General features: G+C 35.0%; 1 protein-coding gene and 1 long non-coding RNA gene across 2 annotated transcripts; one reads left to right on the top strand and one right to left on the bottom strand.

Annotated features, from left to right (window-relative positions):
• Window positions 1–484: 484 nt before the first annotated feature.
• On the bottom strand, window positions 485–6,251 carry LOC128682840 (uncharacterized). Its single transcript, XR_010370319.1, has 4 exons — window positions 5,680–6,251; window positions 5,094–5,213; window positions 4,315–4,461; window positions 485–2,978 (listed from the first exon to the last, which is right to left on the bottom strand). It is a non-coding gene; the product is annotated as an uncharacterized LOC128682840 (long non-coding RNA).
• Window positions 6,252–11,944: 5,693 nt separating this feature from the next.
• LOC128683178 (lysophospholipid acyltransferase 5-like) lies at window positions 11,945–16,208 on the top strand. The gene is made up of 4 exons (XM_053768488.2): window positions 11,945–12,061; window positions 12,741–13,463; window positions 13,969–14,103; window positions 15,580–16,208. The coding sequence occupies exons 2-4, from the start codon at window positions 12,746–12,748 to the stop codon at window positions 16,191–16,193; spliced, it is 1,467 nt and encodes a 488-aa protein (XP_053624463.1). The 5' UTR covers window positions 11,945–12,061; window positions 12,741–12,745; the 3' UTR covers window positions 16,194–16,208.
• The last annotated feature ends 2,632 nt before the right edge of the window (window positions 16,209–18,840 follow it).

Below are 18,840 nucleotides of genomic sequence, written 5' to 3'. Positions count from 1 at the left end.
TTAGGTATATAACAAAGTTTCATTCGAATTCGTCCAAAAGTTCCGGAGAGTACAGACAAACAGACAAATTTTTTTTTCAGATTCTTACTTTATTAATATCACTCTATCGCCTAATTTTGTTTTTGTTATATAGCTTTTAATCCTGGGCAACATATACGGTTTTTACGTTTTTATGCATTTTACGTAATTTTGCTTTTATGGCATTTTTTTGTTGAGATATAAAAATCGAAGATCTAGAACACCTGATTCAGTCTCCAGGGTGACCTTCAGGCCTTTTTATATCGGTCACCGAAGGATTATAAAAGCGGGAGTGGGACACGTAGCGGGAAATGGGATGGAGCACGTTGTGGGAAAATACATGGGACAATTTGTAGGAAACGGGACAGGATAAGTTTCGGAACGAGTGTATAAATGACGGCTCGAGGTGCAGTGGACTGTAATTTATTGTATTTATTTCGGAGCCGGTTAAATAAATATGCCGAGATTACTTGGGAGAACTTTTTATTGGCAATGGAGACAAAAAGGAAGAGAGCATTATTTTTAATGTGAGCGTAAATGTTGCTATAGTAAAAAAAATAAAAATATAATTTAGTGTTGGGATTTCCAACATGCTGCCCGGCAAACGAAGTGTTTGTAGGACAAAGCGCAGCAAACATTAAATGAATAATTTGAACAACATGCATGCTCACTTTACAATATTTATTAAAGATTATGTGATACATATGCACAATTAAATTATCTAACTAAAAGTTATTGAATATCAATCTTATTTTGACACTGCAAAATACTTAACATATTGACTATCAGTATAAAAATAAAAACTACTTGTTTATAACAAAAAAAAAACAAATAAATAAACTATGAGGTTGTCATACGTATACCTAACTATGAACACTGCCTATTTATAGAGGATAAATTTATTAACAATAAGATGGGTAAAACACTAATTTTTGTTATGGAGCGCTTGTGAGTGTTCCGAGTTGGAGTCACTACTTCAACAACTCTAACCTTATTGTCTGTCCCAGGAAAGACCTGTGTGACTCTGGCCATCGGCCAAAACATAGGTGACGTGTTGTCTTCTCTTAAAATTACTAATGAACCTACTTTTACATTAACATGAGAATCTCTCCATTTTGGGCGTGACTGCAACATATTTAAATAATTTTTACTCCAGATTCTCCAAAAGGAGTTTCTAATGCAAGTGCATTGTGTCCAAAATTTTAAATTATCATTTGAAATCGTTACATTGGGTTCTGGATAGCTGTTTAAAGCATCTCCTATTATAAAATGACCCGGTGTGAGATACAAAAAATCATTTATATCTGCTGACAATGGCATGAGTGGTCTACTATTTAACATGGCTTCTATTTGACATAGTACAGTATTTAATTCTTCATATGTTAATAAGATTTTTTGAACCACTCTTTTCAGATGGAACTTCATACTTTTCACGCCGGATTCTGCCAAACCTGCGAATGTAGGCGAGTAACAAGGCAGGAAATGGAAAGATATGTTATTTTGCGATGAAAAAGTATGAATTTCCTTCTGAGAATCTTTACAATTTTTTAACTTATATAAATCATTTAACTGTCTACTTGCAGATTTAAAAGTTGACGCATTATCACTGTAAATGTCAGTGGGTAAACCTCTGCGTGCAATAAACCTTTTCAAACAGGCTAGAAATGTTTCTGTTCTTAAATCAGATGCTAATTCTAAATGTATTGCCTTAGTGGCAAAGCATACAAATACACACACGTAAGCTTTAGTTTCTAGGGCTTTTCTTAGTCTAGATTGCTTTATCATAATCGGGCCAGCAAAATCTAACCCAACTTTTTGGAATACTCTGCATACATTTACTCGATCGTGAGGCAACGAACCCATCAATTGCCTTGCAGCATTGGCCTTTAATTTAAAACATACAATACACTTATGTATAACCTTTTTAATCTGTCTGATGCCATGTACAATCCAAAATCTTTGATTTATTGTTGACAGAAGTAACCTAGGTCCTGCATGGAGACATTTTAAATGTTCACTTTGAATAATCAAATCTGTTATGCGAGAATTCTTAGGCAAAACAACCGGGTGTTTTTGAGAATATGGAATAGAAGCATTCTTTAAACGGCCACCTACTCTCAACAGACCTCTGTCATCAATAAATGGACACAATGGCTTTAAATCACCCTTAACAATTTCATTCTTACATTTTAAACTACAGATATCATTTTTTAAATGACTTTGTTGTTCATACTTAATAATTAAAAATAAAGAATCACTTAATTCCTTACTTGTTAAATAGCTTAACCTATTTTTGACCACCTTAGGCTTTGCATTCTCAACAAAACGTAGTATGTAGGCTAATACGCGTTGCATTTTATTGATATTAGAATATTTATAAAGAAAATCTAAACATAATACTTGTTCGTTTGAAACAGTACAAAACAATGCATGAGAGAACGCAGGGCTGTCCAGTGAAGTAGGATGCGGCTCAGACCAGTTTTCTGATTTATAATCGCAAGTGTTTATAGCACTTGAACCTCGCCACCACAACGGATGACTTGACAACTCACCTGGCATTAAGCCTCTGCTTAGACAGTCTGCAGGATTTTCATCAGAACTAATGTAAGACCAAGTATATGAGGAAGTGAGTTGTGAAATTACCTTTACTCTGTTTGCCACATATGTGTCTAGCTTATTTACATTAGTTTGAATCCATGCTAATACAATCTGGGAATCTGAATACAAGATAATGTCATCAATTTTTAATTTGAGTTTCAAAATATCATACACTCTAGCGGCTAGCTTTGCAAGCAATAATGCCGCGTTAAGTTCGAGTCTTGGTATAGTAAGGGCTTGCTTTAATGGATTCACACGCGACTTTGAACAGAGTAAAGAAACTTTCACATTACCTGAGTCATCGGTGACCCTCAAGTAAATGCAGCAACCATAGGCTGTAGAACTCGCAGCATCAGCAAAACCTATTATATGAACAGAATAAGCGTTGTTTAAATGAATGTAGCGTGGTGTTGCAACTGGTGTCATAGATAGCAAACTTTTGTAAAATTCACACCATGCGCTAAGTAAATCGCCGGTGGGTTCTTCATCCCAGCCGACTTGTGCATGCCATAGCCTTTGCATAATGACCTTAGCTTTTACTACCACGGGTCCAGCAAAACCCAAGGGATCGTAAAAACTTCCAATAAAACTTAATATATCACGTTTGGAAGCGGGCATGACAGAGTCCTTGTTAGGGCATGAAAGCATAAAAGAATCTGTGTTTACATTATATTTGACTCCTAGAGTTTTTAAAGAAACATTATTTTTCTCCAAATCAACATCATCAAAATGCTGAAACGGTTTTGGGATACTTTCTAGCAGTTGTGGATAATTTGAGTACCACTTGTGTAAATAAAATCCACCAATTTCTAAAAGACTGCATAGTTGCTTCTTAGACTCAACTAATAACTGTGGGCTACTTTGAGAAACAAGTGCATCATCTACATACATAGAATTTTCAATGATGAATGCGGCTAAAGGAAAATCTTTTTTATATCTATTTGCCAGTTCTTTTAAACATCGTGTAGCCAGATATGAAGAGCTTTTAAGACCATACGTTACGGTATTTAATTGTATACATTTTATATCTTCCTTGGGGGTGTCCCTCCAAAGGATATTTTGTAATGATCTATACTTTGGATCTAATGAAATTTGTCTGAACATACTTTTGATATCAGATATAAAAATGTATTTGTCAACTCTAAACAACAGCAAGACATCTACTAAATCTTTTTGGACTACAGGGCCATTTAATTGCAAATCATTCAGTGACACCTTATTACTTGTTTTCATTGAGCCATTGAAAACTACACGACATTTTGTAGATTTTTTGTCAAGCCTGAGAACAGGATGATGTGGCATGAAATACACAGGATCAGTAGAAAGGTCATATTGACTGATATTGATGATTGTGCCATGACCTTGTTGTATGTAGTCATGTATGAATTCACTATAAAGCTTGAAAAGATAGGAATCCTTTTGAAGCCTAGCTTCCAAATTATAAAACCTTTTTAAAGCTAAATTAAAAGAATGACCAAGTGTTTGATTGACAGACTCTAACGGTAACTTAAGAGGTAAGGCAACTTGAAACTTATTGGTTTTAGTGTCTAAAGTTACAGTATCACAAAATAATTTCTCACAAGCTTGATGTTCAGGTAAACTTTCAGTAAAAAACTCAGGAACACTCTCAGTTTTCCAAAATTGAGTGAGAGTTTCATTTAAGGAGTCATCACATTTGTTGCAAAATAAAGAAGTTACCGGATGTGCATGCAAAGCAGAAGGAAGTGATCCTGCTACAACATAACCAAATTGAGTGCGAAAAACTGGTAGCGAAACAGATGTGCTCGGTGTGCCTGCATCCTGCACTAAGCGGTGGACATCATGACGCTCAGGCGGTAGCAGCACCTGGAAGAACACATCAGCACCCAGTAAAATATGTATCACACTTGGTATGTTGAAATCTTTATCTGCAAGAGGGGTATTCAAAGGTAAAGTAATATTTTCTAAATTGATTTTAGTTTGCGGCAACTTTGTAGTAATTTTATCCAATTTAAAACATGTGACTGGAATGCTGAAGTCGCTAGTGAGAGAATGCAACTTAATATCAACACATTCACTTATTTGACTAGTTGTGTTGCCAATGCCTATGATTGGAGCCTGTATTTTCTTGGTGTTTAATTTTAATAAATCAGCAAGGTCACTTGTGACAAATGATACTTGTGAACCACTGTCTAAAATTGCTTTGGCATGGTAAATCGTGCCGTTGCTCGCTACAACCTTTACTCGAGCTGTAGGCAAGAGTACCTGCTCAGAACCAGATTTTAACAACAATGTCACCGGTGACTGAGCATTGTCTTGGTGTATCAAGCTATTGTGCCTTTGCTTGCAACTGTCACATTTAAAGAAAAATCTGCATTTATTGCTATGACTGTTGAGGCATATTTGGCAAAGTTTATTATCAGTAACAAACTTTAATCGGTCCGCAGCTGATTTAAGCTTGAACTGTGGACAAACAAATAATTTGTGAGCTGACTTACATAGTATGCAGACTTGAGGTGAAGACGGCTTCTTCATCATAGTTACCGTGTGTACGACCTTCGGGCTTGTAGAAGGGTGTACTTGTCGCTCTGCATTCTCTAATGCAAGTGCTCTATTATCTAAAAAGTTCAATAAGCAATTGATAGTTGGCTTATCATTAGACCTTAACAATTGAAATTCTCGGCTGCAAATAACATCTAATTTCCTTGTAAGGATGCAAAGAATAAGTGGATCCCAACTGGCAACGTTGTGGCCTAAATTGTTCAATGCAGCTAATTGCTGTTTAATAACAGACAGAAATTGACGTATATTTGTTGCAGTAGATTTACATAATGGTTGTAAATCTAGTAGAATAGAGATGTGGTCATTTGTAATTTTATAAGTGTTATTGTACTGTATCATTAAGAATATTTTTAGCTTGTATATAACTATCAGAAACCAGAGGCAAATTTTTTACAAGATCTAGAGGTTCACCTTGTAGGAAACTACGTAAATAGAATAGTTTCTGTACACCTTCTAATGAATTATCTTTATCAATTAATGCATCAAACAGGTTAATAAAAGGTTTGAAGTCAGAGTACTTGCCTGTAAATGTTGGTACACTTATTTGAGGCAATTTGTGCCTTGAAGGCGGCTGCGCTGAAGGGCGAGTGGCGCTATTGACCATAAGCTTTTTAATTAATGTAATCACTTCAAGGAATTTGCTTTCCACATCGCCAGAATCACCGGCTTTGGGGTCTGTTGCGCAAATTTCTAAATTAATTTCATCGAATTTTTCAAATGTAGCCCGTAAGCGTTCCTCCCTGATAAGTAGGGCTTCACGGTCCCGGTCAACATTTTCAATATCGTTAAAATAATTATAATGTTTTGTTAACGCAGCACGCTTTCTTTGGAGCGCTTTAACATTTGCGGCCATAGAAGACGCAGACGCCATAGTTGTCATATTGGATTCCATTGTTTCACATCTATCGGAATCGGTTTCCGACATTTTTAGACTGAAGTACTATACTATACAATGTTTTCACTTATAGTCAAATAAAAACTTGCGAACAGAAATTAACTAAAAACTAAAAAGGTATTTTTCGTCGAAGAGACGCAAACGGAAGCAAAACAAAATGTCACCACGGTCGGTACAGGGAAGTGGCGCGGCGTGATGCTGATGGCGTCGTCGTTGTCGATAAAGCAGCAAGGCGGCGGGCTAACTTGATTGGCCAATAGGAGGGCAGCCTGCGGCGCGCGAAGATTGGCAAATGAAAAGGCGGCAATTTTGTTGACTTGATTGACGATATTATCTTGAATGATTCTATAGGTTTCTATTTTGAATTGTTGAATGATCGGTAGAACTTGTGCTCAACTATTGGTCTCTTGTCCTGTTGCGGCGAATTTTCTTGGCTCCTCGGTGAAAATTGTCGGCTGGTGACTTGGCGTTTATGGCGGGATACCAATACTGCATACAAATCCTTCCTGCTCAATTTTCACTTTGATTGAAGTAGACCTCGGCTCCTTTCTAAGGACCATGTATAAATGACGGCTCGTGGTGCAGTGGACTGTAATTTATTGTATTTATTTCGGAGCCGGTTAAATAAATATGCCGAGATTACTTGGGAGAACTTTTTATTGGCAATGGAGACAAAAAGGAAGAGAGCATTATTTTTAATGTGAGCGTAAATGTTGCTATAGTAAAAAAAATAAAAATATAATTTAGTGTTGGGATTTCCAACAACGAGACACGTAGCTGGAACGGGGAATTTAACTATAGATGACAAAATGTCAAAAATACGAATTTGAATCATAGTCTTCTATACTTATAATAAAACTGTAACTGGACTATGTCTGTACATAGGAGATATTTACGAAAAAAATCGAGGGGACTATTTAGGGTCACTAGAAGCCAAAACAAGTTTTTTTAGATTTTTGGTCTGTCTTTCTGTATGTTTGAACGCGCATCACACAAAATCTACTGAACAGATTTGAATGAAATTCGGCACAGAGATAGAGTATGATCTGGATTAGAATATAGGCTTTTTGTCCCGAAATTCTATACCGAAAGGGGAGAAATAAGGAGGATTGCCTGCGGAAACAATAAAACTCCTCTGTTTTTGAACAGGTGAATTGTCAGGTTTACCTTTGGAACTCCGAGCCTCCTCTAGCGTCTCCAGAACATCGGCCCTGATTGTTAAAAAGGTTAAGAAAATATCTAAGGCTGGTGGCTCACTACGATTGTTACGATGCTCCACCCATTCTCTATTTGTGGTAATGTCTAATTTAGCAGACATCATGTGAATGATGAGTGTGTCCTAGTGCTGAGTGACTGATCAAGCATGGATAAAGCTCGTAAATTTTTATTTGTAATATCTAAAATATAACGCAAAGCCCGACTCTTTTTGCAAAGAGCTTGCATTAAATAGAGCTTGCACATGGTTGTTGACAAGCAAGCGTTTGTTATCATACCTCTTGCAAAGCAGGTCCCAAGCAGAGGCATAATTGGCCTTGAAGTCCAAGCTTTTAATGACTAAAAGTGCGCTTCTATGGAGACAAGCGCGCAGGTAGTGAAACTTATTGATACTGTCTATGCTGTCGCTAGAGTGAATGATCGATATGAATGTATCTCTAAATTCTAGCCACTCCTGATAGTCGCCATCAAAGGTAGGTAGATTAATTTTTGGAAGCCTTAGAAAATTATTGTGTTTGTGTGTGTGTGCATCATGAGAGCTTACCTCAGCACTATGCATGCAAGTGTTAGACGACAACGCCGATGACACGGAGTCACACAGCGCCTTGGCCGAGCCGACGGCGGCACAAAAGTGGCTCTAGAACGCTTATTGTTCCTTATACCGGGATTCCCGGTCAACGGAAAGCACCTCAATCTCCCTCTGAAGCACATCGAAATCGGATTATAATACCTTTATTTTTTCTAATCGATTTTTAAGTTCGTTTAAGACGATTGGGTTTTGTACAGAAGTATTATTTAATAAATTTATGTAATTACAAAATGTTGTTAATTTACTTTTAAATGTTAATATAATTTACTTTTAAATGTTAATATAATTTACTTTTAGATGTTAATATAATTTACTTTTAAATGTTAATATAACTCTTTTTTAACTAGCTGTGCGATTTTCACGTACATCATTATGTCAATAAAATTAAGTAAAGTTTAAATTTTATTGGAAGAAAAGTAGGTTGGAAAAATAATCTAAATAGGGAAATAAATATTTTAAAATTGAAACTGGAATAAAAAACCTGTGAAAAACAAATATGAACGGAACGATACGTGAATTTGCTCCGATGTTACGTCAGGCGCGCTGCTACGTAGATATTACCGTCGAAGTCGGATGACTATCGACCTATAAGGATAAAAAATATTTTTTATTATTGTTATAATTTTTAATTCACTTCGCGTTGCCGATGCGATGAATCCGCTTTGGACTCGTTGAAACCATCAAAGAATACGATGAGGATGCTGGACAGTAGGAACTTGATGACTATTGGTGACCGCCCAAATTCCTTTGTTCTTGCGAAGAAGGACCATATGTTGCGACAGGTGCCCGTATACTGTACATACAGAGGAATCCCTAACGCGATGATATAAAGGAAACTTCGGTAATGGACTGTATATGGTAATTATTAATGATAAAATACAAAGGTTCGTATTCGGACGGTTAAATCGAACGCGGTACGTATCGCTCGCTTGTATGTCACTTGAATGCGACGTGTGATGTGCGGCACGCGGGGGGGTCTGCGCTCGCGGCCTGTAGTCGATGGTTCACCGTGTTGCCATCAACAAGCTGGTCGGTTAGAGTTTCTTCATGAGGTGTTCAAATTCAAATTCAAATCATTTATTCAGAAATTAGACCTTCACAGGCACTTTTTCTCGTCAATCTTTATATTTATAGTTATTTCTCACAAGCTACAAACTACTGGTATTTCGGAACGACCACTGCTGAGAAGAAATGCCGAAAGAAACTCATTTGAACAGTGTTGGTCCCTATCATGCCAGATCGGCTTACCATTATTGTTTCTTACAATGTTTTTTTTTTTCTTTCTAATAATATATAAAAGTACATAATGTACATAGTCAAAAGGTATATCAAAACAGGTTATGATTGTGATCCGAGTGCTGATTATAATATATATACATATATATATATATATATATATATATATATCGATGTGAAACACAATTAACTTACATGGAAATATATGAGAAACGAGATGACCAGTTCCCTCTGGCAGCACCCGTTCACGAGTTGACGCATGGGACAGCCATCGCGTAGCTCAACCATAATAGAGGGAACCTCACGACCCGGCCCACGACGCCACCACCAGATTGACCATTTGAGTGAGCATGACACACTCGATTCCTATGACTTCATAATTACAATTCTTATTCGTCGAAATAGAAGTATAATTCAGACACTTGAAGATCACAAATCACGTACATGTTTTACAAATTTTTAAATGCCATACGAATTATTATAACAAAAATAAAAATTATGAATAAAAAACAGTAAAATAAAAATTAGGAGATCATGTGTGGAGTGGCAAAGTTGTCGGGAGGATCCAAGCGTTTTTATCAGTCAAATAGGCGTTAATTGTGTAATACGCTTTATCCATTAAATTTTTCTTAACATAAGTTTTAAAAATTTTCATTGGCAGATTAATAGCCTCTGCAGGGAGTTTATTGAATAATTTTACACTTTGACCCACGAAAGACCGCCGAACCTTTTTAAGCCTGAATCTGTTCATACAAAGTTTGTGCTTATTTCTAGTGTTTTACACTACACTATTTACTTCGTTTAATTTTTTATATAAATGTAAATTTGATTTGACAAAAATAAGCACATCAAAGATATACTGACATACAACAGTGAAGATGTTAATTGATTTGAAGAGTTCTTGAAGAGAATCTCGAGGTAACGAACAAACGAACAAACGAACAAACGAACAAACGAACAAACGAACAAACGAACAAACGAACAAACGAACAAACGAACAAACGAACAAACGAACAAACGAACAAACGAACAAACGAACAAACGAACAAACGAACAAACGAACAAACGAACAAACGAACAAACGAACAAACGAACAAACGAACAAACGAACAAACGAACAAACGAACAAACGAACAAACGAACAAACGAACAAACGAACAAACGAACAAACGAACAAACGAACAAACGAACAAACGAACAAACGAACAAACGAACAAACGAACAAACGAACAAACGAACAAACGAACAAACGAACAAACGAACAAACGAACAAACGAACAAACGAACAAACGAACAAACGAACAAACGAACAAACGAACAAACGAACAAACGAACAAACGAACAAACGAACAAACGAACAAACGAACAAACGAACAAACGAACAAACGAACAAACGAACAAACGAACAAACGAACAAACGAACAAACGAACAAACGAACAAACGAACAAACGAACAAACGAACAAACGAACAAACGAACAAACGAACAAACGAACAAACGAACAAACGAACAAACGAACAAACGAACAAACGAACAAACGAACAAACGAACAAACGAACAAACGAACAAACGAACAAACGAACAAACGAACAAACGAACAAACGAACAAACGAACAAACGAACAAACGAACAAACGAACAAACGAACAAACGAACAAACGAACAAACGAACAAACGAACAAACGAACAAACGAACAAACGAACAAACGAACAAACGAACAAACGAACAAACGAACAAACGAACAAACGAACAAACGAACAAACGAACAAACGAACAAACGAACAAACGAACAAACGAACAAACGAACAAACGAACAAACGAACAAACGAACAAACGAACAAACGAACAAACGAACAAACGAACAAACGAACAAACGAACAAACGAACAAACGAACAAACGAACAAACGAACAAACGAACAAACGAACAAACGAACAAACGAACAAACGAACAAACGAACAAACGAACAAACGAACAAACGAACAAACGAACAAACGAACAAACGAACAAACGAACAAACGAACAAACGAACAAACGAACAAACGAACAAACGAACAAACGAACAAACGAACAAACGAACAAACGAACAAACGAACAAACGAACAAACGAACAAACGAACAAACGAACAAACGAACAAACGAACAAACGAACAAACGAACAAACGAACAAACGAACAAACGAACAAACGAACAAACGAACAAACGAACAAACGAACAAACGAACAAACGAACAAACGAACAAACGAACAAACGAACAAACGAACAAACGAACAAACGAACAAACGAACAAACGAACAAACGAACAAACGAACAAACGAACAAACGAACAAACGAACAAACGAACAAACGAACAAACGAACAAACGAACAAACGAACAAACGAACAAACGAACAAACGAACAAACGAACAAACGAACAAACAAACAGGCTTTTTTTAAAAATTCCTATTCTATTACTGAATCTCTATCGATCTCCATTTTTTTAAATTTAAATATCTTCAATGTACAAACAGTTTTTTTTACTGTTTTATTATATGTATTGATGTTTGTAAATCTGTGGATTATGATTATTTAAGTACGTAAATCAAGCATGCAAAACATCACTACCTGTACCTAATTATAGGTACAATACATGGATTTAGTACTAATTTTAAATCCAATCCATTAAATTACTTACTTTAAATCTAGAGTACAATAAGCGCAATATAAGCGCATACTCTTGGCCATACAATCCTTCTAGAGATCTATTTTGAAATTTGATACCCTAGTCACCTCACTTTTCCTGGTCTTTGACAGATCTCTTTGCCTTTCCACGTGGTTATAAACGAAACAAAAATGACCATAGATAGAAGGGCCCCGCGCTTTGACTTGAAATTTGTCAGGCAACGGTTAAGACTTTCATTCTGTCTGATCTTATAGTGGCTGCCGGACGTGTCGAGAATCGTAAGAAACAAGTGTTGAAAATAATCCAGGTATTTATCTACTTATTTACAAAAGTAATAGAATAAGTACGTGAAAAGGCCCAGAAATCTTTATTTATATAAATATACATGCTAAATAGTGGGTTTTGGTAATAATATTAACGAGGTTTTATTTTTTAACTACCTTCATTATTTATTAAAAAAGTTTTTAAGTAAGAATAGTTTTAGTTTCCTGCTTAATTTATTTATCATTTTGGTATTGGAATTGAAAATTGGTTGTTGAATTCGACCCTCGTCATAAAAGTCGTTACATAAAAGGCCAGGAAATCATTAATTATCTATTAAATACTTAAATGGTGGGTTCAACCATAAGATTAAACCTAACAAAGGTATTTTTTACCTACCAACAAAAGTAATTGCAAATGAATATTTCAATTTTAAGGTAGCATTGAAAGTAACGATAACGAAACTGAAAGATAATTCTTAAGATGATCATTTTAATGATCCCCATAAACTATCACTGAACCAATATATACCTTACTAATTTTATAATGCGAAAGTTTGTGACGATGTGTGTGTGTGTGTATGTATGTTTGTTACTCTTTCACGCAATATCTACTGGACTGATTGTTATGAAATTTGGTACATGGGTAGAATATTATTTGGAAATTCCCGAAATTCCCACAGGAGCGAGAGGAGGATAGTAACCAATATTTTTCATTTATTACAGGGAAAATGATCGGGATACTGCTTAATGTGTTAGAGTGGATAGGACTCAGCCCTCTCTCCTATATTGCTGGACTTATTGGCAGCACTGAACCTGCACTGAAGCTTTTGTTATCAATATTACTAGCTTATCCCTACGCATGGATGTATCACAAGTATTACTGGCACTCAGACAGGAAGTCTGTCAGAAATAACCTGTACTTTATCGTCGTGGGCCTTGATTTGGCATTCTACAATTTTGGAATATCCCTATATCATAATATTATACCTGTTGTTGTGTTGTACCTAACGACACAGATATCCGAGGATGGCAAGATTAATGCGATAATAACATTTGTATTCAACTTAACCTATCTAATAGTGGGTTACATAGTAACAGAATCTGAAGATTACGATATCACTTGGACCATGCCTCATTGTGTACTAACGTTGAAACTAATCGCATTATCATTTGATTTGTGGGATGGTCAATTGCTTCTTAAAAGAGAGAAGTTGTCTGCAAATGCTCAAGAGACGGCTTTAGTGACACCCCCTACTTTCATGGAGCTCCTCGGTTTCGTTTACTTCCCGGCTTGTTTCTTGGTTGGCCCAATCTTCTCATTTCAACGTTATAAAAAATACATTGAAGGGAAGTTCCCCTTGGAATCTGAAGCCGACGAATGCCAAAAGCAAGGAATGATTAAATTGATTCAAGGAGCTCTGTATTTGGTGGCGTTCCAAATTGGAGGTGAGTGGACAAGATATTATTATTCATATGTTTACTAACAATCCTTTTCACCTTCCAGTTGGGTATTTCGTTTTCTAGAATGTTGTGGACATTCCATACCATCGCTGCATATGTATATCCAACCCCCTTATTTTTCATTATGGGCTAAAAAGTGATAGAGATTTTTTTTTTGAGAAGGTAAATTATTGTAATTACGTCGTATCCTATATTTGATGTACATATCTATATTATGCTGTACTACATAAAGGATACTTTTTTATTATTATTTACTTAAAATTTTGTTGACATTTAAATTGTATAGTTTTCTTTTGTTGGTTTCATGTCCTAACTCCCATTGATAGGTCTACCTACTCTAAGTTATTATCTACAATAAAATTATTCATGTTAAGGTAACATTGTAGCACGAATTTCCTCCACTGAGAACTTTCAAGTTCTAGATAGTGTATAAAATATACATAGCTCGTATAGACATAAGAAGCTCATTGTATTTTTGGTTTTGTTTCAGGAAGCGTGTTCAGTATGAAGTATATGCTGTCAGACGAGTTTTCGGAAAATTCCTTCTTCTACAAACATATGTACTGCGGACTTTGGGCCCATTTTGCACTGTACAAATATATTGCATGCTGGTTACTGACAGAAGGTAAGTCTTTTTATCAATAATTCATTGTACATCCGATAAAAAGTCATATCAATATTCATTCATGAGGAACGATATAATTCTAGAATTGTCATAAAAAATATGTATATAGCTGCATACAATATATATCTCTCTCATTTCGCGTTTTCACGGTTTCATTTGGGGCTGTGACGCCGCGAAGCCCGACGTAGTAAGTAGGTATCCTAGCTTAATTCGAATTTTATTTTCGAAAATTATTTTAAGTTGATGAGTTTGTTTTTCTTTATGTTTATATTTCCTCGTTACGCAGTGTAATATCCTGTAAATTAGTTTTTTTTTTCAAAAATGTCATTTTTGATACAAGCTTTTATTGTTGTCAGATCTTATTTCGTTCAATGCGTGACAAAAAATCACGTCCATGCAGTAAACCATTGAGTTCCCTTGTCGGGAACCGTTCCTCGGTGCACCATCATGACATGATTACCATAATATTTCATTATCATTGCTTCACCTTAATCTTGTAACTATGTCTCGGTCTCGGTGGAATCTTGATAATTTTTGAAGCAGATATATTCAACTGATTGAACTGAAATTTTGTACACATGCTTGGTTTGGATGACAATGCCTTATTGTGATAAGCATGACATAATGGTGCACCGACGAACGGTTCCCAACGAGGGAACTCGACGGTTGGCACCCAGATGTGCACCCAGGAACGGCTCCAGACGTTGGAACTCCTCACCGGTACGGTTTACTGCACGGTCATGATCTTTTGTCACACATTGAATGCAATAAGATCCCCCTAACAACAATGATAATAAATTTTTGTAAAAGACTTCTAGCCTTATCCCGCGGCTTCGCCGGCGGGAATTTCCCACAGGAACAGTTATTTTTCCGGGAAGAAATACTTTTCTTCATTTGTAGTAATAACAAGGACATTATGCTAAACTCCCTTCACTCATACACTGTAGAGGACGTCATTGTACGAATACATTAAAATAAAACATACAGTCATGCAGTCGTATGTTTATAATAATCACGCCACATTCGTCTATAATATATGACAACTATGAACACTTTGAAATGATAAGCTAATATGAAATCATAAGGGTATAGAATTTTAAAACTAATTATAAGCAATATACCACTACAATATTCTGCCTCACTTTCCAGCCACTAAACTGGCCATTCAAATGTGTTATTGGCAGCGCAGTATAAATACCCTGCCGAGCCACAGAATGTAATTTCGTAGCTCTAAGCCTAAAAGTTACTTAAACACAGCAACATAAAAATAAATTTAGTGGTGGATTTTTATTAATTTAATAATACATATCTACTTATTCCAATTAGATTACTGCCAAAAATTTAACCCATTGTGAATATGTCTTGTAAATTATTGATATATATTGTAAGGAGAGTAACGATTGAACAAGTAACTACTTTGTTCATTCAACTGACATATACATCTACATACTGCAATATGATTATTTTGTTTGACAGCCGCCTGCATCAGGTTCGGGCTATCGTATAATGGAATGGAGATACCTGCCGGCGGCCTGTTGCCTATATCCAAATGGGACGGATGCAACAACATCAAACTTCTACGATTCGAAGGTGTCACCAAATTTCAGCACTATATTGACACCTTCAATTGCAATACTAATCATTTCGCCGCAGAATACATTTACAAGAGACTTAAGTTCCTAGGCGACAGGAACCTAAGCCAACTTTTAACTCTTCTCTTCCTTGCAATCTGGCATGGCATAAGGTCAGGTTATTATGTAACATTTTTTAACGAATTCATAATAATTTACATGGAAAAGGAATTAGAATCTATACTTAAAAAAACGATAATATATGAAAAAATGTGGTCAAATGTATTCATTAAGTATTTGATGTACATTTTTCTCAAAATGTACACAATTATATTCATGGGCTGGAGTCTTGTACCTTTCGATGTTAAGGTGTATTCGAAGTGGTTGAATGTGTATTCTAGCCTATATTTTTCAGGATTTTTGCTGTTTTTGCCTTGGGCTTTCGTTTATAAACCTCTCCTGATAAAAGCCATTCACTATTATCGCATTAAGCGAGAAGCAGCAGAAAAAATAGATTGAGGTTAACTATGAGAAAACTAATTGGCACTTTTGAAATATATTTTATTTTTAGTTCCTAGAGATTGCTAGTGTTAGTCTACTTGTAATCATTTTCGAACCAATTTCATTGTTATTGTTTGTTAATTTAATTGGCAACGTTATACTTCCAAAACTTAAAGTAGGTACCTAGATGTTTTGTAATAATAAATTTTGGAATAAAATTCCCCTTAATGTGTGATATCTGTCTGGTAATTGGGTATTGGTTGCCTCTTTAAATTTCCAATAATATTTGCATATATTTCCAGTCTTATTCCACGTCTTGCTTCTGCTATTCCTGTTTCTAAACAAATAATGTATTTTGTTGGGACTCCATCATTGTGGAACCGATTCTTATATATATTCATGTACACCTGTCTGAAAATATACATTGGAATCTTGTACTTAAATACAAATATGAGTCTCGTAAAGTTGCAAAATAACATATTGTTGCAAAGAGTTCAAATCACATAAGAGAAGAGTCTCGATTTCCCGTTTCCTGCTATGATTTCCGCAACGGTTTATGTCTCATAATATTAAAAATATATATATTATGAGACATAGATGTTTAGAGCGTCTTGGCGCAAAATGGTCTTTTTCTCACAATGTCCATTTCTCTTAATGTCCTTTTCTCAAAATGTCCATAATAAAAAAACTTTTTTAATCAGTTGCTTATCTAAAATTATCATCAAAAACACGCAAGGACATTTTGTCAATTTTTCAAAAAATCCCCTTCGCAAGGAATCGTCTGGGTATTTTTGTAATAAGCTCCATATTTTTATGCATATATTAGATAAAACATTCAATAATAAACCTAAATTGTGACTATGAGGGGAGCTTGTAGATTTGTTTTTCCATTTGATAAACTTACGGCTTATATGCAAATATTTTGTCTTGTAAATTAATTATTTTTAAAGAGAAAATGCATAATAAATTGTGGAACGATTTCATTCTATATTTTTTATGCTGTGACTGGCTTAAGGCCTGTTTTTATTTTTATTTTATTTGGGAAACATACAATGTTGTGAGCAGGTAGGAAAACATTTTGCAAACATAATATCTATACCTTACATATTGTTAAATATAAAACAAAGTCCTCAGCCGCGTCTGTCTGTCCGCGATAAACTCAAAAACTACGGAGCGGATTTTCATGCGGTTTTCACCAATAGATTGTGTGATTCTTGAGGAAGGTTTAGGTGAATAATTTATTATGTTTTACCCGAGCGAAGTCGGGACGTGCGGCGTTTATAATAATTTACATTTGTTTCAAATTATTTATTTAAAAAATATGAGCATGAAATTTAAATTAATAAACCGTTCTCTTGTTTTTTTTTAGAAAATAGAAATACTGCTTACGTTACGATCAAACATTATCAATATACTCAAAATTAATAGAAATGAGTTATAATGAGGCGTTGTGCGTAACGCTTAACGACTTGTTAAAGTAATAATGTGTTAAAAATTAATTAATTTAAATCCTTTTGTAATGGTTATATGTGATATGTTTAACGTGTCTGTTTCAATGTACGTATTCTTTATTTACGTTTATTATTAAGTAGATCGTATTAGTGCGAGGGGATAATTTAAGTGTGCGCACATTAGATCATCTTTAATAGTATTTTCTTATGCCAAATTATTCAATTTATTTAGAGAATTAAATTTAATCATCTTTATAAAATTCTTATAATATATTTACTATAATTTAATTTTATTAAAATGACAATGTAAGATTTAATGAATTTAAATAGCAGAGGTTTTACCTAATTACTGGAATAAACTTTGCAATATATTATTATTTTTATTAAGTACATTTTTTATTTCATGCATCTTGCGTCTTGCTTGCGCATAACCAACCCGACGGCACCAGTGGTTCAATATGAACTCAAGGGTGAGAGACTAGCGAGAACTACGATTTAACCTAATACTTACCGATAAGTTTTTATCAGTAAGTGTTAAATTAAAATCAATCAAATCTCAGATGAGGAGAATAACTGACAAAGTGGCATGGCCATTAGTTTACTAGCTGATGCCTGCGACTTCCTTCGCGTGGCCGAACAATTTTTGGTAATGAGTCAAAATTATTAGAGAAATTTAATTGTACAGACAAATGTAACGATACCTATACATACAGAAGATGCTAATCAGACTGAAATAAGTATATTTTGTATAGTTTAGCTGAACTATTATGACTTTTCTTCAGGTGTTCCAGATCTTCGGTTTTTATATCTCAACAGAAAATGCTCATCAGTCTGACCAATTTTTGTTAAGGCGTCGTTTCTATATTTCTTATAGTTTAGCTGGACCCTCATGGGACTGCATCAGGTGTTCTAGATCTTCGATCTTTATACCTCAACAGAAAATGCTCATCAGACTGAACATATTTTGTTAAGTCGTCATTTCTATATTTCCTATAGTTTAGCTGGACCATAATAATAATAATTTGTCTTTATTCATGTGACTTAAATAACAGTTATACAATCTATAGATCTAAATTAAGTTTTTTTTTCAGGCTGAATAACTTTTGTTAAGCGTCATTTCAATATTTCCTATAGGTGTACCATCATTGGTCTCCATCAGGTGTTCCACTTTTCAATATATATTTTATACCCTATTATATAATTTATAACCTATA

Source organism: Plodia interpunctella, chromosome Z (genome assembly GCF_027563975.2).
Source record: "Plodia interpunctella isolate USDA-ARS_2022_Savannah chromosome Z, ilPloInte3.2, whole genome shotgun sequence".
Classification (NCBI taxonomy): domain Eukaryota; kingdom Metazoa; phylum Arthropoda; class Insecta; order Lepidoptera; family Pyralidae; genus Plodia; species Plodia interpunctella.
This window is presented reverse-complemented; position numbering and strand designations above follow the sequence as displayed.